The following is a 25365-nucleotide window of genomic DNA, read 5'->3' as shown; positions in this document are numbered from 1 at the left end:
AGCTCAGACCCCTGGGCCGGCCCTTTCACAGTGGGGGATGGGAGCTCAGATGGTGTGGGTGCAGTTGGGGAGGCAGCTCTGCCCAAGGAGACAGGGCTGAGACTGTACTCCACGGAGCCCCGTGCTCTGCCCCTGCCCTCTCACCGCGGGCAGAGCCACAGGTGCCAGAGACCAGAGAGCCCCCTTCTTTTAAGGGCTTCCTGCAACTGTCCACACACTTAGCCCGAGGTGGGGGACAAAGGGGGCAGGCCATTTCCCCCAGCACGAAGGAGGGAAGGGCAGGCATCAGAAAGTTAGTATTTCACAGTTTTAAAGAAAAAACTGAGGAGAAAAAGGCTGAGGAGGAGGGTGAGGGGGCACAGGGACGTGGTGGGAGAGGGGGAGCCCTTCCCCTCCCCCAGGGCCCATCCCCCTCCAACTCTGGATCTGGCTCCCCCCATATACAGCACAGATTCCTTCAGTATGAATGTGCTTAAAATGAAAATTCTTATTAAAAAAAAATCAAAACAAAAAAAATTAAAATAAAAACAAAACCAGCGAGAAATTAATACCTGGGGGTTGGTATGGCAGGGTATGTACAGGGGGTAGCTCCCCACCCCTGGCCCACCCCCTCTGTCACCAACCAAGGCAGGGGGGAGAAGGTCCCCAATTAGGGAGCGATGGCTTGTGAGTTCTGAGGATGGGGGAGCCAGGTCCTGGCTTTTGCTGGTGATGAAGATGTGGCGAGGTGAGCGGTGGGGTGTCTTGAACACAAGGCCCCCGGCGCCCCATCCCGAGGCCCAGGACTGGGGCTGCTCACTCAGTTCACTGCCCTGCCCCCACCCGACGTCAGCCCAGGCAGCAGGAGCCCTCAGTCCATCTTGGGCCTGGGCTGCTGTCTGAAGAGTCACACCCTCCTCCCTCCAGTCCCCCCCAGGGGAAGGTCCCCAGTTCTGTCAGGGAGGACAGTGGGAGCAGGGCTGACCAGCAGAGGGGGGTCACGTGGTTGGTAGAAAGGCAGAGAAAAGCCGGGGCACTGGGGCATGGGTGGTCACGGGGAGTGGGTGGCCGGGCTGCTTCTGTTTGAGCTGGGGCTGAGGCTGGGGCTACAGCTGCCTGGCGGGGGGGCCAGGCCACCCCCGTCCCGTCCCCTGCCCCCCTGCTGTCCGCCCAGAGTGTCCAGGCCCTCTGAGTTCTCCAGCATTTCCTGGATAAGAGGTGGCATGGAACCCGGGATCTCCATCTTCAGCGTGATCACCCGCTCAGCCCCTGCAGGAAAGGAAGGCAGAGGTCAGCAGGCGAGGGGCCCCTGGTGCCGGGTGGGCTGCTGCGGGGGAGGGGAGCAACACTGCCAGTATCCGCACTGACTGTGCACCCAACTGGGGCCTTGGTTCTTCAACCTAAGCCAGAGCAGGAGCCTTGAGGTAAGGGAGCTACAAACGTGAGCTCCAGGATCAGACTGCCTGGGATTGACATAGGGCCATTCCTCTGGGGTGTGTTCTATGGACTAGCCTACTGACACCTCACAACTACTCTATAAACCCTGTTATCATCTTCACTTCTCAGACAGGAAACAGGTACAGAGCTGCTAAGTGACCTGCTTGAGGACACAGATCCGTACGGCCTGGTCAGGGTGACACCACTGCCTTGGAGCAGGCAGGCAGGCAGGCAGTCCCTGGGAGCCCAGCGGAGTCTCTGAAGACTTTGGCCTAGGGACACATAGGAACACACCGGGCCCAGATGAGTGGCATGCTGCCGTGGGCACAAAGAGGTGGGGTATTGGCTCAGATGCTGAGGGGTGTAGCCTGGGCACAAACCATGGTTACTGGTCCAGGTTTGGGGTGCCTGGCCCTGGGCACAGACAGTGACTACTGGGCCAAGGGTGGGGACTTTGCTGGGTAGACACACAGGAGCCTGACCCTTAGCACTGATGCTTCTCAGGTCTGTGATCTTCATCAGCATCTTGGGGAACATGTGGGGGCGGCTGGGCCTCCGTTTCCGCACATAGACCTTCAGTGCCTCCAGCAGTGGTTCCTGCAGCATGTCCACCCTGTCTGGCTGCTCCAGGTCCTGCCGATCTGAGGAAGCAGAGACCCTCCTGAGCAAGCTGCCCAAGCCAGCTGCGCTGGAACACAGCTGTGTTCCCAGCCTTGGCCACTAGGGGGCAAGCCTGCCCAGGCCACAGACAGGACCACCAGCCACCTTCTCACCTCTGTGGGACCTCCTCACGCTGTTCCCCTCAATCCCCACGGCCCCTACATACAGCAGTGGAGGGGGGCTACATGCTGTAAGTAGGGACATAAAGAGGTTCTGCAATGTGAGGTGGGGATGAGGGTGCTCAAGGTCTGAGCTCCATCCTCAAGCTAAAAGGACTGGCAGTATCTCGCTGCCACATCAGTAGCCTAGAAACTAGCGTGACTGGCAGAAATCCCCCCAATGGAGTAACAGCAGCAGCTAAGACTTACTGGGCCTTAACTCCAGCAACACTGTGCCTTATTAACGCCTGAAACAGCCCATCATCTTTACCAGGTGAGGACCATTATTGCCCGTTTTACAGACCCTATGGTTCAGAAAGGTTCAGTAAGCTGCTCGATGTCACACAGCTGGTTAGGATTTGAATCTTGCTTGTCTGACCTTCAAGCCCTCAATCTTAACCCCCATAGCAGGGGTAAGCAAAACAAAACAAAACAAACACCAAACCCACGACCATCAAGTCGGAGTCCAACTCATAGCGACCTCCGCTGGGTTTCCGAGGCAGTAAATCTTTATGGAAATAGATTGCCTCGTCTTCCTTCTGCGGAGTGACTGGTGGGTTTGAACTGCCAATCTTCTGGTTAGCAGCCAAATAATACCTTAGGCACTGAGCTACCAGAGCTCCCCACCCCTTAAGAATAAGGCATCAGCATTCAAGTTCCCATCGCCACTATATGGCCAGAGACCAGCCCCTGCCCCTCTGGGCCTCAGCCTCCCCTTCTAAGAGAGCCTGACAGGGACCATGCTTCCTTCCTCCCCATCTGATGATCCCCGAGCTTCTCCCTCTGGGAGGTCCTGGGGGCCACACCTCCACCCTGGGCCTGCCGCCTAGCCCACCTCCACAGATGAGACAAATGGCGCTGAGCAGCCCAGTCTCAGCATCATCCATCTCCAGGGGCAGTAGCTGGTTGGCAAAGGCGAAGACCAGGTCGGTGAGGGGGCCGAAGCCAGCGTTGTGCATCTGGGTCCGGTTCAGGGTCAGCCCATCCGAGAAAGTCATGGTGTCCTGCTCGGGTGTGTACCGCGTGCAGATCCGCAGGATCTGGTGCAGAGGATGTGAAAGGTCAGGGACTCTCGAGCCCCACACCCTGGCACTAGCAGCACCTACATTCCCCAGAGGACCACCTGGCAATGCTGTCAACAGAACTTTCTGCAGTGACAGGAAGGTTCTATGTCTACACGCTCAGCCACATGTCGCTACTGGGCATTGGAAATGTAACTAGCATGACTGCAGAACTGAAGTTAACTATTTAATACTATTCATAATTTAAATTGAAATAGCTACATGTGGCTGGTGGCTACCGTATTGAACAGCTCAGATCCAGAGTATCCTGTCTCTGTGCAGAGGATTTAAAGGAGAACTAAAATTTCCAGGAGGCAAGGACCATGGTGGTCTTAGGTCCACCATTCCTAAGACTGTACACAACAGGTGCTCAAGAAATGTGTGTCAGCTTAAACTGGGTTGAGCACTGATCCTGCCTCCCTGCACCTGGACCATGGAGATGAGATAAGAGGCTGCCCTGCAGACAGCTTACCACACACACACACACACACACACACACACCCCTATCATCCCCTAACAATATTGTATTCAATCAGCGATGCCCCACAAGGAGAGGTACTCTCAGCAAACCCCAGGTTCCCCAAGAAGGACCAGGTGATGACAGGGAAGAAACTTCTCCTTCCAGCCTTGGCTTTGATGGTCCCTCCCAATCCCCCATCCTGCCTCCAGTCCAGTCGACCCTCCGGCCCCCACTGACTGCCCAGCATTGTCTGAATCCAGCAGGGTCTCATGGTGGCAAGCCCTCAGTTAGGGGGCAATCTCACCCACCCCCTCTAACAACTCCTAGATGCTACTTCCTGTGGAACACCCTCCCTGTGGCCCAGGCAGTTATGACTCCCTCCTTCGTGAGGAGGGGACAACACCCCCCATCTCCAGCCAGCACACAGCACAGCTTTGCAAACTGAAGATTTTCAAAAGAGGGGACCCTGTTGTGTTCACCTCTTTTCCTGACACTGAGCTCACAACCTGGCCACAAGGGCCCTAGGTGAACCTTTATTATTGACTATATGGGTGGGGAGGGAAGTGGTTGGATGGAAGGGTCAGTGGGAAGATGGACAGAGGATGAGTGTATGGATGATTGGGTGAACCCGTGCCCATCTGCGTGCTGAGTGGTAAGTGGGCAGCTGGATGGGTGAGAGGAAGGGTAGACGTTTGGGCAGACAGGCATTTGAGCAGGCCAATTCCAGATGGACATTTATAAGGGTGATTATGTGAAAAGGAGGTCATCCTCCAAGGCGTGGGGAAATGCCCAGAGGAGCGGGGAGCAGACCCTCACCAGGATGTCCAGGCAGGCACCCTTCAGGAGGGTGATCTGGTCGGCAATGGTGAGGGTGGTGAAGCCCGGCAGTTGCTTGGCAAACTCCACAGTCTTAATGATGCACTTGGTGGAGAGTTCACTGAACTTGTCCCAGAGGTCGATGTCCAGAGAGACACGTTGTTCTGAGCTGTTGTTCTGAGGGGAGGGGGGAGGATGAAGGCCTTTTCCCCCACAGCGCCCCTTCACAGCCTAGCTCCACTAACCCCCTAGGCCTGCACTCTGCCCGGCCTTCACTTCTTCACTTCCTGAGAGCTCTCTGGGAGGAGAGAGCCGGAGGAGGGAGGAGAAGGAGGACATGGGGCACCAGGCAGGGGTGCAAAGGGGAAGCTATCCTGGGCCCTGTGGCCCCTGGGTGCCCCCCAACTGGGCCAGAGGGAGCCATACCGTAGTGTATTTGCCCAACTGGCAGAGTGCAGGGAAGGTTTCCTGGTGCGCTTTGCGCACCTTCTCGATGAGCTCCCCCACCTCCGGCGTCAGCGTATAGCTCTCCGAGCACTCGGCCTTGGGTGCCTCCTTTTTCTTCTTGTTTCTGTCGTTCCTCACAGCTGTGGAGGACACAGGACAGGCCAGTTGGAGGAAGGTGCATGGCCCATCCCTGGGCCAGGGTCCATCCCTAGCCCAGAGCTCCTCCCACCAGACAAAGAGCTGCTGGCTGCTGGGGAGGTCACCCTGGTGAGTGTACACACACACACACAGGCACGCACGCGCACACACACACACGTACAAGCAGGGAAGGTATCGTGTCCTGCTCCAGCCACCCCACATGCCTACCCCTGGAGCCTCAGAGACCCACAGCTCTGTCCACATACACACACTCCTGTGGCCAGCCCACCATGCCCTTCCTCCCATGCGGCTACTTAAGGTGTGCACGTAAGCCGGGGGTAAGCATGTGCACAGAGTGTGTGTCTCCCACCTCTATGCTTGGCCTCCCCTACTCCCCACTCCCTTCTGTTTCCAGGAAAGACCCACTCACTCCGCCTCCAGTCCCCCAGCCCTTCAGGCAGCACTCTCCCTGCAGGTCCCTGGGAAGAGCCCCCCAGGTGGGTGGGTAGGGAGTTGGTGCCCTGGCCGAGGTTGGGGGCGGGCGGGGAGAATCTCTCGGCCCATTAGCTGGGGAGCTGACAGATCACCGGGGGCGCTGAGCCGCGCACACACCACTCGGCTTTAAAGAAGCGATGGGGTCGTTACCAGCCGATTATCCCAGACACACAATCACTCACAGGGCCAGTGGTGGTGGCTGCTGACGCGAGAGGAAGGCAGGGTGGGGGTGGGGGGCCTGGGGAGGGGGTAGTCAGGGTGGGGGGGCTGGCATAATTTGGAGATCACTCATGTCGATTCTGCAAATTCAATAAAGTGCAAGGGAGAGGAGGGAGAGGGAGTGGGAGAGTGGGGGGATAATTTGGGAAGAGAAAATTGCAGCTGTGACAAGACGTTTATCATTCGAAAGCTTTAATTCTATTGAAATGGCAGCTGCTCAGCTCCGGGGCACAGAGCAGCCACAAGAGGGGAAAGAGGGAGGGAAACGGTGGGCTTGTGGTGGGAAGGAGAGGGTCCCCCACCCTGGTCCTTCTGTGCTGAAAAGCTCTGAGGGCGGAAGGCAGCGGATGCTAAGGGAGGAGGATGTGCTGGCCCTCAAGCCGAGGGTCCCAGACCTGTGGGTCCCACTCTGCCTCCTGAGTCCAAGATGAAGGACCCATCCAGTCTCCTGGAGGTGGGGGCAAGATGCTACGGGTTCTTACCATTCCGGTCTAGAGCTCCCCTTATCCAAGTTAGAACCATCTCCCCCCAAGTCTCCTCCCTACTTCCCTCTCCCACTGCCCTCCCCACAAAGGGCTGGGGGGGGTGTCCTGCAGCCCCCTCCTCCATCCTCAATCCCCCAAGGCTCAGGCTCCATGGCAACGGCCACGCAGACAAGGAGGCGTCTGTCAGCGTCATTTATCTCTGACATCATCAATCACCGGTCACCACGGCAACACCCATGATTCAACACAAGAGGGTCTCCCTGTCCAGCCCTTCCTCCTCCCTCCCTCCATTGGGCCTCAGCTGAGCCCAAATTGGAAAACCCTATTCCTCTGGGATTGGGGAGGTACCAATTCTCTCTTCCAACTCCAAGTCCCAGGCTTAACCAGACAATGGCTTTTAGATCCCTATGCCATCCCACCCACCTTCCTGACAAATACCAACCTAGCCCCCTCAGAGGTCAGACCCTTCCCCATAAGATGCAAGATCTGAAGGGACTCAGGTATGCCTGTGAGGCCCACTTCAAAACCAAGAAAGCTAGACATGCACAGTGAACATATACAGTGAGACACACACAAACAGGACGTTAAATGAACACCATACTTAAGCCTCGACCCATGTACAGACACACAGCCAGGCAGACGCACAGACAGGTCCTTGCAGCTCTCCACACACTTCCCGTGACTGTGAGCTTGAACACCAATGTACATACATATTCCCGTCCTTACACACCCCACCCTCTGCACCCTTGGCCCTGAGCAGCCCCTCAGGCCCTGCCCGGAGCACTCACACTCCTTGGACATGCCCACTTCGAAGCACTTCTGCAGCCGGCAATACTGGCAGCGATTCCGGGTCACCTTGTTGATGATGCAGTTCTTGTCCCGGTGACACGTGTACACCATGTTCTTCTGGATGCTGCGGCGGAAGAAGCCCTGGGGATAGAGGGGAGGGAGTCAGGTCAGCCACACCCACGCTGGGAGCAACGCCTGGCCGCAGCCTGTAGCAGAGACGGCCAGGCCAGCTGCTGCCCCTAAGCCTTTGCCTGTCACCTCTCAGGGTAGCCAGACAAGGTGGGGAGAGTGGTTCACCTACCAAAGACAGCCCCCAAGAGAATCCCAGGACCTTCCTCAACACTACGAGATGGATGGAGGACTTCCCCCAACCCATACCCACAGTCCTGGCCACCTCCCCTCGGGAAAAAGAACCCCAAGGCTGCTATTGAGTCAGGAAAAGGAAGAGAAGGGGCTGGATGGGAAAGAAGCAGGATCTGGAACCTACACCCCTGAGCTCAGAACACAGGAAAAGTAGTCAAGCAGGAAGAGGCCAAGGAGAGAGACTGGACACGCGCACACACACACACATGCACACAGACTCGGCAGCCAGGCAGCAAGGCCTACAGCTAAGCAGGCAGACCAATCACAAGACAGAGCAGCCTGGACACACAATAACCAGAGAGACAGGCCAAGGACAAACCTGAAACAACCAGACAGGACAGGCAGACACACACAGTCTGAGGCCTTGTGCTTTGCCCTTGACCTCTGCCTCACACCTGAGGACAGCTACTCCAGGCTAAGGGGCGGTGGCCCAGTACCCCGAGCCCCAAAGCTGTGCAGTTCCTGAGCCCCAGTCTCCAGGGTAGAAGAAATAAGGACAGAGGGTCAGGCCCTAGAGAGAAGAGAAGCCAGGCCCAGAGCTGTTGGGAGGGTGGCAACCACATCTGTGCCCTGGAGCCTACCGTGGGAGTTGGGAAGCCCAACAAGACACCCGGGAGCCCACAGCCTGGCTACCTGAAGAGGAAGCCAGGGCAGGACGCCTGCTGCTAACTGTCTCCTGCCAGGCTGCCATGGCAAGGTTCGGGCAGGGCCGCCAGGGGCAGGCCTCCTGGGTCCCCAGCCAAGGGCCGAGCAGCAGCCAGCTCTCCATGGCAACCTTGGCAGCAGTGGCAGCAGCGGGTGTACGCCTTGCCAGCTGGAGGACAGAGACAGGGAGAGGCGCTCAGACAAGGTGCAGGGGACCTCTGGTCGAGAGGAACCCTAACTCATCTACAAGAGGGAGTTCTATTGCCAGCAGCCCCTCCACCTCCAAGTGCAGCGGCTTCAGGGAATTCCCTCAACACCTGCACACTTCCAGGACTTGACAATGGGGACATCTCATTGAGATGATCAGGGCTATCGCCTCCTGCACTCACCTTGCAGCCCTCACAGGCGCTGACTCCATAGTGGTAGCCTGAAGACTTGTCTTGGCAGACAAAGCAAGGCTTGTAGATGCGAGGAAGAGGGGGCGGTGAAGGAGGGCTGGGCACTATCTCTTCGGAACTGCTGCTCTGGGTCTCAATGGCTAGAGAGAGAAGAGGGGAGGGGGCAGTTAGAGACCTGGGTGGCCATCCTTAACACCCTACTTGCCTCAGGATCTTTCCCAGGAACCTCTCCCAGCCTCACCATCCCAGGCAGGGTTCTAACTGAGACAGGGACACAGCAGCAGGGAGAGCCAGGACTTTCCCAGCCAGACTCAAGGAAGGAGGCTGCTGTGAAACCTCCAGCGTCCCCTCACTCCTGTCTGCATCCACCAGGCCCCTGCGTTCTAAATCAGAAAGCTCAGATTCCAAATCCAATGCTAAGAGCAAGCACACCTTTGTACTTAAGGGGTGAGCGGTGGAAGTCAGCTGTGTTCTAAAGCCCAGGCCACTAGGCGGCCAGGCAGGCCCCACTCTCCCCCAAGTTAGGAAGGAGTTAAGACTCAAAGAGGAGGGAGGGAAGAGGACACAAGCTGGGGGCAGAGGAAACTGGGGTCAACAGGATATTCAAAGCCGGTCACTCCCCCGCCCCTCGGCTTCCGCTCCCCCCTCCCCCCTCTACCAGCAGCCACAGCCCCTCCTCCATCCAAACAATCCTCTGGCCAGGGACCCAAGGGGGGGGGCGCTGCACACAGAAGAGACACAAACGTTCAGCCTCCCTGCCAGAGATGGAACAGAGCAGCCGGGACTCCCTGAGATGGCAGGGGGACCCCCTGGAGACAGGGAGAAGAGTCCCCGTGGGTCCTGGCAGTCCATCTTTCTGGGTGCCCCCAGTCTGGGGGGAGGCAGCTTGACAAAGGGGGTCTGTTCCCATCAATGCTCTGTCTGTCCAGCGTCAATACTACGTCCGGGTTACTAGCCCCCTCTCCTACTGTTATTCAGCACCAAGAGAGAAGCCAGGAGGGGTGACCCAGCCAGCAGGGGCAGCTCGCACTTGCCAAATCCTCCCCAGTTCTTGGCTCGATGCCCCTCACCCCAGGCAGAATGAACAGAGTTGGGCTGGGTGGGGATTGTCTGTGCCCAAACCCTGGGCAGCGATTGGGGAGGGGGGCTGGGCAGTGTACTGTGTAGGATTTGAATTATGACCGTGGTAATCCCAGATTCCCAATGAGCTCCTCGGCAAAGTCCATTAGGCCAGGGCCAAGGCTGGAAGAGGATGCCCCACTGAGTCCATCCCTGCCTACTCCCACTCCCACTGCTCATCTCACCTGGCTGCACGGCATATTCCACCATAAGAGGCTCCGGCATTCAAAGGCACCCACAGCTTCTGGCCCAAGCACCTTACAGCTGTGGGACACATGGTACCAGCTGTGGGTCCAGGCACCGGGGAAGCATTTAGACACTGAGAAGCTGCTGCATGCTACCACCCTTCCCTCTTGCCTGCAGGCACACCATGGGCTGTCAGGTGGTGGACAACGGGGACCAGCCCAGCAACCTTGGCAGGGCCTTCCTGGCTCAGTGGGGCCTGGGCACCACTTTCCCCGGTACCCAGCACTGCTGTGGCCCTATGTCCCCTCCCTGTCCAAAGACCAAATTATAGCAAAGGAACAACCAATGCCCACATCCCTACCAGTCCAGCAGACTGACAACCACCCAGCCCTTCTGCTGGGCTTGGTGCCCCCTTCGCTGTTCTCCCTGGGGCCAGACAAGCAGATCAGACAGGCAGAGAGAGGCCTGAGAACAGCTGCTCCAGGAGCTGGGGGGCCTGGGTGAGGCCAGGAGGCAGAGGGGTGAGCCACAAAGGAGCCCTTTGTTGTGCTAACTTTTTCCAGGACGTAAAAGTAGTAACAATAGACAATTAGACTTGGGGGGGAGGGGGTAGCAAGGACAAGGGGGTGTAGGGGGGACCCATGGCCTAGAATCCCAGTCAGCATTCCAACCAGCAGAGGAGAAGGCAGACACTGACCTCTGCTGCCAGAGCTGCCCTTTGCCCTTTGCCCCTTGCCCCAGCCTGCCCCGCCCCCCAAGGCACCGCCTCTAAAGTGGACCAGACAGAAGGGGGAGCAAGGACAGGGGGAGCTTCGGGGTACAGAGTGGGGTGGAGAGAGGGAAGGTGGGGCATGGAGACACACAGAAGACAGAGATGAGGGTCCTAAGGCTAGGGATGAACAAGACGGGAATAGGCAAAGTCCAGAGCGTGTTTATAGAATTGAAAAAATGTGCTTTTTAAAATTGCTTTTTGGCAGAATGGGAGAGACGACCCAAGGGAGTCGGCGGGCCGCAGTTTGGGCTCAGGGAGGCTTCGATTCTGCGTACCCACCCCGCAGCAGCTGGCTGCCTCAGAGACTGTAACACAGTTAGCACCGCCAGCACAGCCACCTGTCACCCAGGTAACCTAGCTCAGAGCTTTGGCGCTCCGCCCTTTGAACCTCAGGGTCTTGGCCCAGTCCCCACCTCCCCAGTAGGAAGGCCCAGCTGGGAGGCTCCGGACCCCTCACAGCCTCTCCGAGAATTACAACACAACCATACTCCCCGCACTTACAGGTCCGTCAAGGGGGGAGGACAAATGGATGAGGGACCGCCACCGCCTGGCCCCTGCCACCCCCGCTAACTTCCCTCCAAAAGGCCCCGGCCCACAAATCTCTCCTCTTCCTGTAGAAGGGTGGAGAGGCACCACACCTCAGCTCAAAGTTCCAGCGCCCAGCGGAGGAGAGGGCAGGCACCGGCCCAGGAAGCCAGGCGCCCCACCCCTGCTCCCTCCCCTCGCGGCTGGCTGCAGCGAGGAGCGCTCGGCTTCCCCAAGCCCCAGAGCCGTTCGCAGGCTCGCACAGGGGCCGGTTTCCTGGAGGAGATCAGCAGGAAATCAGCCGGGCCCCTGGCCAGCGGCTCCCCTCCCAATCCAGCTGGCGCCCGTTCCTCCGCTGCTCCCCTCGCAGCCCCTGGGGAAGGGTGGGGAGGAGGGGCGCGGGGAGAGTGTGGGGGTGGCTCTTGGCGTACCAGGGCCTAAAAAGGCCCCCGGCCCCGCTGGGCCGATGATAAGCATCTCTCCCCTCCCCCCACTACGGGCATCCACGTGCTTCACATTCTTGGACGTCTGGGAGTGGGGCGGAGGCGTGAGGGGCGGCGGCGGGATTGGTGGGGGGGACAGATGGGGAGCCACATCCTGTGCGCCCCTTGTCCTCCACTGCACCGAAATGGGGGCCCTGGACAGGGAGGCAAGGTCCCAGTGCCCTGCAGGACCCAGAAGTCTCCTCCCATAGCCAATCTGCTGTCTCTTCCCACCTTTGGTGGAAGTGGCAGGAGGGAGTGGAAAATTCTCCATGAGGGGCTTGGGAGTTCCTCCAGTCACGAGGACCCCACACACACTTACAAGGCAGTGACATTAATCCCCTGTACACTAGACAGGGTCTGGTTGCCATCCCCACTGGGCCTCAGAACAGCTACACCCACCACTCCAAAACCCACAGCCTAGGGGCCACTTGCACCCCAACCAACAGATACACTTAAGACACTGGACTGGGAGCCCCAGTCACCAGCTCTACCCCACCTCAGACCAGGTGTGTGGGGCAGGTCTCCACTTCCCATCACCCAGGCATTGGGGGAAGCAGGGCTCACCAAACCCAGTGCCCACTGCCCAACTCTCCACTCTCTGAGCTCCTTCTCTGTACCAGTTCTGGGCCAGGAAGAGCAGAGAGAAGGGACAAGCACTGGACCCCAAGGTCTCAGATTCCAGTCTCTCCCCAGTCTTCTGCAAACAGGCCACCAAGCTGGTGGAAAGGGTGCCTCTAGCAACCTGCCCACTTACTAGCTCCTAGGTGAAGAGAACTTTCCCACTCAAAGCAAAACGGGAAGAAGGGGTCTGGTCTCACACTTGTCACCTCTCCCCGGTTCCAAAGTCAACCAAAGCTGACACCTTCCCCTGAAGTTCACACCTTTCCCTCCCTCCCTCCCCCGGCAGTTTCCCAGAGGCAAAGGTCAGGGGGGGCAGAACAATAGGAAAGGCCTGGCAGAGGTGGTTCCTGGGAAGGGCAGACGTGGGGTCCCTCTCCACCTCAGGTCTCTCTTCCCAGAGAAGGCAGACTGGAGCCAGGGGGTCTGCACACTGCCCTTCAACCCTTCTCCAATCTGCCAGGCCCCACGGAGACCCACTGCACCCCTCTTCTCTGGCAGGCAGGAGGGAGGCAGCAGGGCCAGGCAGGGGGCAGAACCTCCTGGGAGAGCTGGGCCTCAAGCAGGGTAGGGAAGAAACCTGAGCCATTTAACAATAACCCCCAAGCGCCTGCTGACTCCCACCCAGGGTACACCGCCTCACAGCTGGGAAGGAACGTGCCCAGGTGTGCAACTCTGGCCCCGCAGAGCTCCTCCCCCTCCCTTCCTGAGCAGCCCAGGCAGGGCAGCAGGTGAGCGAGGGGAGGAGGCCATGAGGATCCCAGGGTTCTTACCAGAATCCCTCTTAGGAAGGGACAGCCCAGTGACTGGCCCTGTCCTGAGTGGAGACAGGGTAACAAAGGACATGGGAATGTTGGGAGGAGATGCAATCCTCAATTCCAGCATAGCTCCAGAACCACAAAACCGAACTTCTTCCCCAGAGAAGCCAGGTTAGGGGGAGAGAATTCTTCCTACCAGAGCACCATTCCCAGGACAGGAGTCTCAAAAATAACAGCCAAGTGTCTAGGACGAGGACAGTTCTTACACAGACCAGGTGTCCCTCCCTGACTTGTAAGGGTTGGTTAGGACAGTGGACGGGTGTCTAATCAAGGAAGTTCCCCAGTCACATGCCACCACCAACACCAAAGACACCAGCACTCCCGACACCCCCTCTAATGTCAAAGGAGCAGGGGCTGGGGCAGCAGCTGTAGCATTGGAGAGGTCTCTCCTACAGGCTTTGGCAGGGGTAGGATCTGGGAAGGAGGCCCCTCCTTCTTTGAGCAGACAAGCCCACAGAAAGGACCTTCATCCCACCCTCCAGGGTGGGAGAAAGGACCACTGTGTTGTGAGACACTGGATTCCAAGCAAAAAGATACAAACTGGGGCTAATGGGGCTTCATTTCCCTTGGAGGAAGCGGAAGAAGAGAGGAATGAATATTTCCTCAAAGGAGGAACCCCAAAGTTCCTCAGACCTATAGAATAGAAACAACGCCCAGGGTTGGGGTGGGGGAGGGGGTAGGTTCCAACTGCCCCCAACAAGAACATTAGAGTTTCAGCAAGAAGGACAGGAGAAAGTGAAGTGTAGAGTCGAGACAAGCCATAGAACCCAGGCTTGAATCCCTGGGTAGGAGCGAAAGCCCCGCCACCCACCCCATCCGCAACTCCTACAATAGGAGATGAGAGGCCGGTACGTACAGTGGTTTGAGCCATTCCAAAGCGGAGTCCGAAGCGGGGTGGAGTAGGGACCGGGGGCGGGGAGCCCCTTCTCCGGGAGCAAACAGGCCCGGTTCTGGTTATAAAAATCCACCACTAGGAAAGGGTTTGGAGTGGGGGTGAGCCCCCCCACTTCCACACTCTCGTACATCTTCCCCCGCAAAGACAAGAGGTCCGGGCGGGGAAGTCCAGAACTCGACCCCTCACTCAGCTGGCGGCGCCATCCGTGGACAGCAGCTGGGGGCGAGGGGCACGTCCCCCCACCCCAACTGGTGGCCCGGGCAGGGGGTTGCCCCCTGCCCAGAAGTCCCCGCGTCTAAGTCCGATGGCCGCTCCACCAGTCCCAGGTGAAAAGCCGGGAAGTTGTGCGTGCTGGGGGTAGGAGAGCAGAGGGGTGTCTCTCAGCTCTTCCAAGGACCGAGTGGCGGAGGCCTGGGAACTCAGCGGCTTCACCTCGAGGGGGCTCCCGTCTCGAGTCTCACGGTGTCCGACGCAGAGTCTGCCAGCTCCCCAATCCGCAGGCAGGGGGCGGGATCGGCACAGGGCGGCGGGAAGGGGTCACCGAGCACTTCCTCCTCCCAGCCGGGGCTCCCGGGCTTCTCCAGACGAGGATTCCCGGTGGGGGTGGGGACCCGCGCAGCTCCGCCTCTCCTGAGGCCCCAGGCAGCAGGCAGTGCACCGGGTCTTGGAGGTGCCTGACGAGTCCCCCCAGACACCACAAGCGGCGCTACCCCTCCCCTCCAGGATCCACCCCTCCTTCCGCCCCGCCCCTCAGGCACCGCCCCTGCCTTAACCCTTTTCTGGCGGGTCTGGTTGCAGAGAGCAAAACGTAAGGAACCGCGGGAGGGGTGGGATGTGTATAGGAAAGGCGGGGGAGCCTGGAAAGGGGTGGAGAGAAGAAGGGAAGGAAGGGGGAAAAGGCGCAAGAGGAGGAGTAAGCAGAGGACAGACAGGCAGGGTACTGGGAGGGGAGGGGCTGCGGGCGGAGGCAAGGCAAGGACAGAAGTGGGAGGGGGTCTTTCCCCACCCCAGTTCCAGCCCTCAGTCTCCCAGGTGGTTTGAGCAATTCGCCGCCAGGAGACGATGGGGGAGGGGGGAAACACAGGAAAAGGGAGGTGGTCCCGGTGTCATCCTCCTTAACACACACTCCCACCTAGTCCTGGCCTCATTTGCCTAATGTATGGAGGCTGAACTCGCCAGCAGGCGCCTCACCTCCAGTTGACCCACCCACCGCTACCCGTGACATCACCCGCTCACCAGCCCGCCCGCGGGGCTCGCCCTCCGGCCCACCGCCCAGGCGAGCCTGGCCAGGTCCTCCATACTCTGGGACTGTGGCCACGGGAGGGGAAGGGCCGCGGTGCGAGTGGCCAAGTGTTAGCGCCACGAATGCGGCATGTCGAGTGTCCCGGGTGTGACATTGTGCACCCCGGGCGCTGCATTGGAATGAAACACCCAACTTGTGTCATTGTCTGTGACATCATGTGTGACTCTGGCTGCCAGCCTGCCAGAACCCTAGGCAGCAGCGCGGATGTTGTTGCCACACACACACATAGAGGGGGTGCTCCTTCCCGTGCTCTGCCTCTTCCTCCCCCTAGGGTGTCTCCCAGCCCCAGACATAATCAGGCCCCCACCTCACAGTCCAGAGAGAGAAAAGGAGGAGGCTGGTGCCTTCCAGCTGACCACTTCCTCCCGGAAGCGCTCAGATGCCAGTTTCATCAAGAAAGACTGAGGTTAGGTAGCTCCCCAGAAGGAGAGGATGATCAGAGGAGGGGGCATCCCATTACCCCCTATTACCCTGCTACCAGGCTCCCTCCCTCTGAAAAAGAAAAGAAGGGGAAATTACGTGCTTCCCAAGAATAATCTACAAAGCAGGTTCTTTATGTATGTTGTCATTTAATCCTTATAGCAACTCCAAGAGGTAAGTGGGCACTACTACTGTTTTACAAATAAAGAAACTAAGGTTTCAGCAAGGCTAGGTGGGTTGTAAAAGATACAGCGAGTATTTGAACTTTCTGCTGCCAAAGCCCACGTTCCCATCATTGCCAGGCCAACTGGATTGTACTGCTCCTATGTGGATACTCCTATGTGAACAAAACAGACCCTGACCTTGTAGACTTTACAGAGTAACTGACATGAACCAATCATCACTGATTTTATAGCTATAAATGCAAACTGAGACAAGTGTTATTATGTCCTAAGTATAGTGTCCTTTGAAGGGGCATTAATGGAGGTACCTAATCACATTGAAAAAGGTAAGAGAAGACCTCAAATGAAACAAAGACCTAAAGAAAGAGCAGAAGTCAGCCAGTAAAAGGGCCTGTGCAAAGATCCTGGGATTACAGAAGTTGGTGAGTTCATTCAAGGAACTGACAGATAACCAGGGTGGCTGGAGCACGGGATTCAAAAGGCAAAAAACATGTGGGACTGTAAGGCCCCAGTAAGCCTTCTGAATTTTATCCTAAACACAATGAGAAGCCAAGATAGGTTTGAAGTAGGGGTGAAGCAAGATTTGAATTACAGGACAAAAAGATCTCTGAATCACAGGAGGGCAAGAAAGACCAGTTAGAAGCTACTGCAGCTGTCCAGGCAGCAGACAATAGTGCCTTGGCCTAGGAAATGTGCAGCGGTAATGAGCAGAGGAAGACGGATGTGTGAGATATTCTGAAGGTAGAATCAATGTGGGGATGGGAAAAGAGGTAGCATGAGAGGAATTCCTGGTATCTGGCTTATGCAACAACAAGTGCTTGAGACTGCAAAGAGAAAAGTCCACTGGGCAGTTGGGACAGGTGGGTATGGGACCCACAAGTGAAGGCTGGTTGCAGGCAGAATGTTGAGGTCTGGAGCAGGTAAGCCTGGGGAACAGATGAACTTGCCGAGGGATCACAGATCCTGACGTCTTCCCTCCCAAATGGTACAGTTCCTGGACATCAGTTATGTACCAGGCTCTGTGTTCATAGCTACAGGGGCTAAGGGACCTGAGTTCCTGTCCCTGACAACAATGATCCCATGAACAGGGAGAAGCCTGCCAAATGTCTGCAAGTCAGTCACAGCTGGAACAAGATGGGGTAGAGTAAGGAGGTCGTAAGTGAGTGTTATCTGAGAAAAAATAAGAACCCACAGGCATGCAAAGGACGACGGGGACACAGTGTGGCAAAGAAGGGGGATCATCTGCAAAGGTTTCTGGGAAGAGGCTGCATTCAAGATGTTCTCTGAAAGATGGTGAGGATTTCTGAAGCAGGACAGGAGAACTGGCAGATGAAATGCCTGTTCTGGGCTAGAGCAAGGTCATGCAGTAGGTCAGAGCAGAACACTGTGTCCCAGGGCAGTGGGTGAGGAGGGGAAAAAGGCGGGCTCTGGTCAGCCACACCCCCCTCCAGTGGCAGCAGTCTGCAGGCCTGGGGCTTGTGTCCGCTGTACACCCTCACCTCCTTCGTCAGGGCTTTGCCTTTGGCCAGTCCTCAGCACGTGTGGGCTGAACTGAAGTGGCCACTTTGTGCCAGGCAGGGTTCCCTCCTGTCCCCAACCCCATCTGGAGGGGCAACAAACAGGAAGTCTTAAGGCCAAGAGCCAGGCAGACATTGAGTCCCAGTACAAGGTGACTATCTCTCAGGACAATGCCACCCCGCCATCACTGCCCTTGCAACTCATGAGGCCATCACCAGCAAACAGGTCACAGTGGCCTCATAGCAACTGGCCCAGTCAGGAAGGGATTTAAAGACTGAGAGAGAGGCTGAGTATCCCGCTGAAGGCTGAACAGGAAAAGCAGTCCTTTAAGATTTCTGCCCACAGGGGCCCTGGTCTGTGGGCTGGCTGGGATTTCCAACAATCCAGAAATCAAAATGGGAAGGGGAGGGCCTTTCTTTCTGACCTAGCGGGGCTGTATTTGGGTTCCCCCAGGAGGGGAAGGAGGAGGGAGCTGGAGGAGGAACATGGTCTGAGCTGCCCAAAATTATTTGGAGAAGGGAAGTACTTCCTCTTTCCTCAAATGTCACCCTCAATGGGCAGGGCAGGCAGAACCTACACTGGCATAGCCCTATGAGCCCCTGTCCCTTGACATGGGGTGGACATGGGGTCTCAGGCCCTGGCCAGCCTAAGAGGAAGACAGGCTTCCTGCCCTTTGTTCCCTCCCCCACCCCATTCTGGGATCAGTTGCCCATGAGGGGGCCAGTACATTATCAATGCTGGGAGATAAAAGGTGAGGGGCCCCATTTTCATTCAAAACCCCAGGTCATAGTCTTTTGGCTGACTCTTGCATTTTGGACCCCAGTGAAAGGCAATGCTAGGCAGTACCCCTCCCCTTGGGCTGTCCCTCCTATTGTACAGGGAAAGAGTGGAGGGGGGGAGGGAGGATGCACAGGCAGCTGGCTTGGGAAGGGCCGCAGCCCCCTTCCTCCAGGATGCCTTCCCTAACTGCAAAGGAGAAGTGGTAGAGGAACAAAGCTGAGGAGCGGCACACCCAGAGTCCCTCCAGCCATTCCCTAGTCTCTATCTCTAGACACACAGAGCCAAAGGTCTTGAACCATCCTGCAGGGCTGCCATCTCCAGTCTCCTTGAGTGCTTCCAACTTCCCTGCCCCCACTCCCCAAATTGAAACATAATAAGAGTAAGAACAGTGGCTTTTACACTCTGTTCCTTCCGTTTCTGCCTGGAGTGGGGGTGCCTGCGGAGCTTTGCAAACTCCACAGGCTGCAGTAGGCAGATTTGGGGGTGGGGATGGGGATTGACAGATTGTATCTGCAGCTTCCAGGACAGGATGGGGATCTGGCCTGGGCCTCCTATCTCCCTTCCCCTCAAGCCTCTGGATCTAAAACAGAGAAGAGGGGACATAGCTTTGGTCCTAGTCCTTGGCTGTGCCCCCTACCGGGGAAGGCAGGGGGTCAGTCTTCAGTAGCAAGGGCCTCTGCCTTGGGGGAGGAGCGTCAACAATGGCAATGACCCCTCAAGGCTCTCCACACACAAGAGTGCCCCCCACAAGCCCTCCAGCTGCTATCAATCCCCAGACCCAGTTCTGCAGGTCACTTAACCTCCCCCAGCCAATGTTTCCTCATAAACGGAGCCCAGGCCTCTCTCCCAGAACTGTAAGGATTAAGATCTGTAATACATATACAAGGGAGCTCTGGTAGCATAGTGGCTAAAGCACTTGACTGCTAACCAGAAGGCTGGCGGTTCAAACCCACCAGCCACTCCTCGGAAGGAAGGTTGGGCAATCCTACTTCCGTAGTGATACTGCCTCGGAAACCCAAAGAGGGGTCGCTATGAGTTGGGGCCGCCTCGACGGCACATAACAACAACAACAACAATACATATACAAAGTCCCTGGCACACAGTAGGCACCCCACAGATGTCAACATCCCTTCTCTCCAATTCCCGCCTAGAAAGGGCCTGGATCCCTTTCCACTACCATGCCTTAAGAGCTGGGGCCCTGGCGCCTATCACACCCAAGACATGCAGCTCAGTGCATTACGTAGCTGTTCTTGCCCAATTCTCACCCTCTGAGGGAGGTTCCGGTAATATCCTCGTTACACAGATGAGGAAACAGATGAGGCTATGAACACATAGTAAATAGCAAAGCTAGAACTCGAACCTAGAACTACCACCAATGTCTAAGCTCTTAACTACTAAGCCACACTGCCTACTCCACAGCCCCCAGTCAGACCTCTTTGCCCCTGGAATTCCAAGGTAAGCAACAAACAAGACAGGGCAGTTTTCTCTCCCAGCCCATAAAAGTGATGGAAAATAGAGAGGACACTCCACCCACTCCCAAGAACACATATAACAATCCAGAGACCACTCCCCTACACACTCTATTCCCCCAGCACATAAACTGCCTTCAGCATATAAACTAACTGAGACCCCCTCCCTGGTGCTTAACTTAATTCTTCCAAAACACACTCAACTCTCTGACCCTCTCCACCCAATACACACAAGCCATTAACTCCCTTCCCAACACACACCCAACCTTGACCCCCTCACCCCTAAAGTACACATAACCCTGACACCCCCTCCCAAAGCACACACAACGCTGGCCCTCCCCACAATGCACACAGAATCCCAAACCTCCACAGTAAACACCAGTCCCCAGAAACCAAGCCCAGGCTAGGGGCCAGTTTTTTGTAGGAAGAGGGGGAGGGGAGGGGAGGGGAGGGGAGGGAGAGGGAGGATCCTGCACCATCTCTGGGGCCTCCCTCTCTGGCTCCCTGGGAAATTAGTATCAGCACAAACACACATCCTTCCCCACCCACAGTGACCTAGAGAGGATTTCTGTCATCCCATAGGCCACTGGGTCTTTGAAGGGTACACTCAGGACACCTAAGGCCCAGCACCCTCCTCACTGGGGGAAGGGAGTTGATGGGGAGACTACCTGAGCACCTCTGTTGGTGTGAGGGAACCAAATCAGTGAGGTTTTCTGCAAAGAGTACAGAAGACCAGAGCATACTACTCCCTTCCCCTAAAGTCATCACTCTGAATTCAGACTTCTGGCCTCCTGAACTGTGAGGAAATAAATTTCTGCTTGTTCAAGCCATCCACCTGTGATATTCTGTTACAGCCGCACTCAAGAACTAAGACAGAATTAGGTACCAGAAGAGTTGGGAGCTGCTCTAACAGATACCTAAAATATGGGAGCAGTTTTGGAATTGGTAATGGGTAGAGGCTGGAAGAGTTTTTAGGTGGGAGCTCTGGTGGTGCCTAAAGTATCTAACTACTAACCAGAAGGCTGGAGGTTCAAATCTACCAGCCACTCCTTGGAAGGAAGGTTGGGCAATCTACTTCCGTAGTGATACTGCCTCAGAAACTCAAGGAGGGGTCGCTATGAGTCGGATCCAACTCCATGGCAGTGAGTTTGGTTTGGTTTGGAATAGTAAAAGCCTAGATTGCCTCGAAGAGACTGTTGATAAAATTATGGATGTCAAAGGCAATTCTGTTGGGGGCTCAGAAGGAGGTGAGGAGAGCTACAGAGAAAATCTCAATCATCTCAGAGAACACTATGGTGCCAGTAACACAATGTTGCTAGACACGCAGATGGATGTTAAAGGTGCTCCTGGGGAGACTTAAAAAAAAAAAAAAAAGATTAACATATGATTGGACAATGGAGGAAGGACAATGCTTTTTATGAAGTGGCAAAGAACCTGTCTGAATTATGTTCAAATGTTTGGTGGACAGGAGAATCTGTAAGTGATGAACTTGGATATCCGGCTGAGGAGATTTCTAAGCAAGATCTCAAAGGGGCCATGTGGTTTCTCCTTATCGCTTATAATGAAATGTGAGGGGAAAGAGATGAACTTAAGAATGAACTGTGCATAATGAAAACAGAACTTAAAGACTTGGAAAATTCTGTTGTACAAACTAAGGACAAGTGTCCTAGAATGCTCACCAATGATATGGCTACATAATCTCTTGTTAAAGAGATTAAACCTGTCCTGTGACTGATGAAAATAACCAACTACCACAGCAGAAAGTCCACCTTATACTGAAAAGGGACAGAGAAAGGAAAGAGAGAGAATGTGGTGTGCCTCTTGGAATTCTACAGGCAGGAAACAAGCCAAAGGATCCACATCCATTGTCCTCCAAGAAAAGAAAAAGGACCATCCCTGGAGTAGCTCAAAGACCAGCAGAACCACTGGAAGGAAGACACGGAGCTGGGCCTGCTCAGTTTCAAAAGGTGGTGGCCATGATCTCTGGGATCTCAAAGGGGTGGGGCCACAGCCTCCTAGGTTTCAAAGAGGTGATCTTCATTCACTTACTTCCAGAGTATGAACTTGTCCGTTAAGGTGTGCCACCACCACCACCACCACCACCACGCAAAGCTGAGGAGTGGGACTGCTGGACCCAAGGGGGTGTGGTCACCACTCAAAAGGACTAGGAAAATGAGACAGCTTATAGCCAAGGAAGCAGAATTGCCATGCCAGAGGTCCTGGAAGGTGGAGCTGAAACCAGGTCCTAGGGGCCTCTACCCAGAAAGCAAAGGGCACAGCCATTGCCCAGATAGTCTCTGAGGAGACGGAATCGTTTCCAAGCCTTGGGAGCTAATGCGATTTGTTCTACCGGGTTTTACACTTGCTCAGTGCCTGTTATCCCTTCTTCCCTTCTTTCCCTCCAATTTCTCCCGTCTGTAATGGAGATGTCTACCTTACGTCTGTTCCACCACTGTGCTTTGGAAACAGACAACTTATAGTCTAGATTTCACAGGTTCACAGATGAAGAGGAAATTTGCCTCAGGGTGGAAAGCCTCACCTAAAGTCTCACCCATATTTGACTTAGATGATCCAGAAATGAGATTTGGGATTTAGAGTTGATTAAAGACTTTCAGGATGATGTGATGGGTGAATGTGTTTTGCATGTGGCAAGGACATGAATCTGGGGGGAGCCAAAAATGTTATGGATTGAAATATGTCCCCCAAAATACGTGTTGTAAATTCTAACCTCTTTGCCTGCCGTTATAATCCCATTAGGGAATGGGTTGTCTTTGTTATGTTAACGAGGCACGATGGGTGTAGGGTGTACCTTGAGTCAATCTCCTTTGAGATGTAAGAGATTAAACAAGGATGCAGAGGAGAGATGGGATAAGCTAGATGCCAAGACACTGGGAGATCTCCAAGGAACTAGGAAGCAGAAGCTGAAGAGACAAGGACCTTCCTCCCAAGCTGACAAGAGAGAGAAACCTACAGCTGGTGCCCTGAACTCAGACTTCTAGCCTCCTCAACTGTAAGAAAATAAATTTCAGTTTGTTAAACCCAGCCACTTGTAGTACTTCTGTTATAACGACTCTAGAGAACTAAGGGAGTTACATCCATCTCTCCTAGGGAACCGTCTGACCCCAACAGCAGCCCCAAAGGAGAACAGGGAAACAAAGCTGCCTCCATCTTCAATACTCATGACATTTTTATTCTGCCATGCTTGCTGCCTGGAGCCAAGGAACTCCAGTGGCCAGGCCTCTGTAACCTGCTCAAGAAGGAGGTAGCAGCCAGCCTCCCTCCAGCCCATGACCATGTCTCTGGTCCCAGCAAAGGGGAAGGTCAGGGAGAAGCTCAAAAGCTGTGGGTCAGAGGAAAGAGATCTTGTTGTTGTTATTTACTAGGAAGGGGGGGAGGAACTGGAAACCCAACAGGCTGGTGGCACACAGGGGGCAGGAAACGGGTATTGCCCAACTTGGGTGGGGAGAGCCGGAAAAGACTACACTTGCCCCAAATGTGGGCTACCCCACCCCTGCCCCTACCCTCGGGGAGAAGGATAGCAGGGTGGGAAGTGGAATGGGGTGGGGGGTGGGTAGAGACCCGGAAGCCCTCCCCACCCACCTCTAAGAAAGAGGAAGAAACGTGCAACCCTCAGAAGAGAGCAAAGCATTCCCTGGGCCTGACACAGGACCAGACAAGGGCAGGGGCCAAGCCCCAGCCACCTTCCAGGGGTGGACAGTGTTGTCTGGGAGCACACTGGGCACATCACCTGGGCACACTCTCCCTCCCAAAATTTCCCACCCTGGCAGGAAGCAGACACTCCTCCAGCCCAGAATATGAATTCCAGCTCCTTCAGATGTAGTGAATAATCCACACAGATACTAGAAACCACAGACACACCCATCCATTCCCCAGTAACCTTGAACTCCAGACTCAGGCCTCCCTACATTACCTAGCACAGACCAGAAGATCAGAATTGGGACTCCCTGACTGCACTGCACACTCCCTTGTAAGGCAGAGAAGAAGAGAAGGAAACAGAAGATGGAGGTTTGAGACAGAGGAAACTAAGGCAACATCTGCCTGGCCCCTGGCCCCAGTTCATGGTGGGGTAGGTGATATAAGGAGCTGGTGGGGTCTGGCGGGGGCGAGGGGCCCATGGCAGAGCCAGAGGAGGCGATCCAGGAAGAAGTGGTGGCAGTGGGCAGATGGCCAGTGTGGGCAGTTAGGCGCCCTGCCAGGCCCTGCCCCAGGGACAAAGACACTCCCTGGCTCTGGGGAGAGAGCGCTGCCCCCACATTGAGACAGGGGCACTGACCCAGCCCAGCCGGGCATACAGGGTAGTGGTGCCAGGCAGCTTGCCAACAGCCACGGGAGGGGTGGTGGGTACCCAGGCCAGGGTGTGCAGTCCCTGCCGGCCAGGAGAGGTGGGACACAGTTCCCAGGTCAGCAACTGACCAGCCAGCCATCATCCGTTCTGCTGCTGCCACCCCCTCCTGCCCTAGGCCAGGCCCCGACTCCCTCCTTCCTCCAGCCCTGGCCTGGCGCCCAGCTGGGCCCTGGGGGCCAGAGTTACTGTAAGCGGCCTGGCAGGCCCCAGGCCTGGACTCTGCCAGCTGGCCGTAGCTACCACCACCTCCCACTACCTGGCTCGGCCAGCTGGGAAAGGATATAGAGACCCCCACCCAGCCACAGGCAACCCTCATGGCAGAGGGCAGAGGCAGGGAGAAAATACAGATCCCTCTAAGCCCATGTGTGCATCCACAGCCAGACTCCTTGTCAAGCGTACCCGCCTGAGGGCTTACTCTGTCCACCAGTCTCACTCTTGTGGGCCCTCCCTCGCACCGTCCCCACAAAGGGAAGCACGTCCCAGCATGGCCCGTGGGTGGCACTGGCAGCCAGTTTCTCTGTCTATTCCTTCCTTCAAGTCCTTTCCCCTAGACCCTGGATGGGGGCAGGGCTGGTGGGGCGCCTCTTGGAAGAGCTACCATTTGTACCCAATGTTGAGAGGTTTGTTTACCCGCCTTGGGCCTCTGTGTCAAGTCCTTGAAGCTATTTATAAGGCCCTCGATGGCAGAATACAGAAGAAGGGTGCAAGGGGCACCATGGGCCTGCAACAACAGGGTTTTATCTCCCCCTCTCTGCTCTGGTAGCATAGTGCTTAAGGCATTTGACTGCTAACTAGAAGGCTGGCAGTTCAAACCCACCACTCCAAATCCACCACTCCTCGGAAGGAAAGTTGGGCAATCTACTTCCGTAGAGATACCGCCTCGGAAACTCAAGGAAGGGTTACTATGAGTCAGAAACAACTCAATGGCAGCGAGTTAGTTTGTTTTGTTTTCTGCCACCCAACATCAAACACAGGTATCACCAAGAAGCCCACAAACACTGGGGCTTGCATCCACGCCGCACCCAAATGATGGTCCCCCTCGCCTGGAGGGGACCTTGCACCTCACTGCGCCTGGGCAGAAAAGACACGTCCTCCCGCTGAGCCTCCCACTGAGCCCCCTGCCTGCCCCGTCCTGACTTACTGGCTGGCGATGGTGTGCTATAGCTGCTTACTGGAAGCTGGTGCTGGAGAGTGGTCAGGGTGCCTGGCGGAGAGAGTCCACCCAGCATAGAGGGGAAGAAGAAGGCGTAGGGGGGCACTGGGTACCCATTGAGGTGCCCGCCCCCAGGTGTCGGGCAGGAGCTGCTGTTGCTGGCCATGCCAAGCAGCCACAGTCAAAAGGGCAGGCAGACAGTCTGG

General features: G+C 56.2%; 1 protein-coding gene across 1 annotated transcript; it reads right to left on the bottom strand.

The window, feature by feature from the left end:
- Nucleotides 1-1030: 1030 nt before the first annotated feature.
- RARA (retinoic acid receptor alpha) lies at nt 1031-25325 on the bottom strand. The gene is made up of 8 exons (XM_007942071.2): nt 25148-25325; nt 8542-8690; nt 7144-7285; nt 4998-5158; nt 4572-4748; nt 3070-3274; nt 1899-2057; nt 1031-1248 (listed from the first exon to the last, which is right to left on the bottom strand). Exons 1-8 carry the CDS (start codon nt 25323-25325, stop codon nt 1031-1033), a joined length of 1389 nt encoding a protein of 462 aa, XP_007940262.1.
- Between the last annotated feature and the right edge of the window lie 40 nt (nt 25326-25365).

Source organism: Orycteropus afer, unplaced genomic scaffold, assembly GCF_000298275.1.
Source record: "Orycteropus afer afer isolate SDZICR_OR568_19922 unplaced genomic scaffold, OryAfe1.0 scaffold00085, whole genome shotgun sequence".
Lineage (NCBI taxonomy): Eukaryota > Metazoa > Chordata > Mammalia > Tubulidentata > Orycteropodidae > Orycteropus > Orycteropus afer.
Note: the sequence above shows the minus strand (reverse complement) of the source record. Positions and strands in the feature narration are given on the sequence as shown.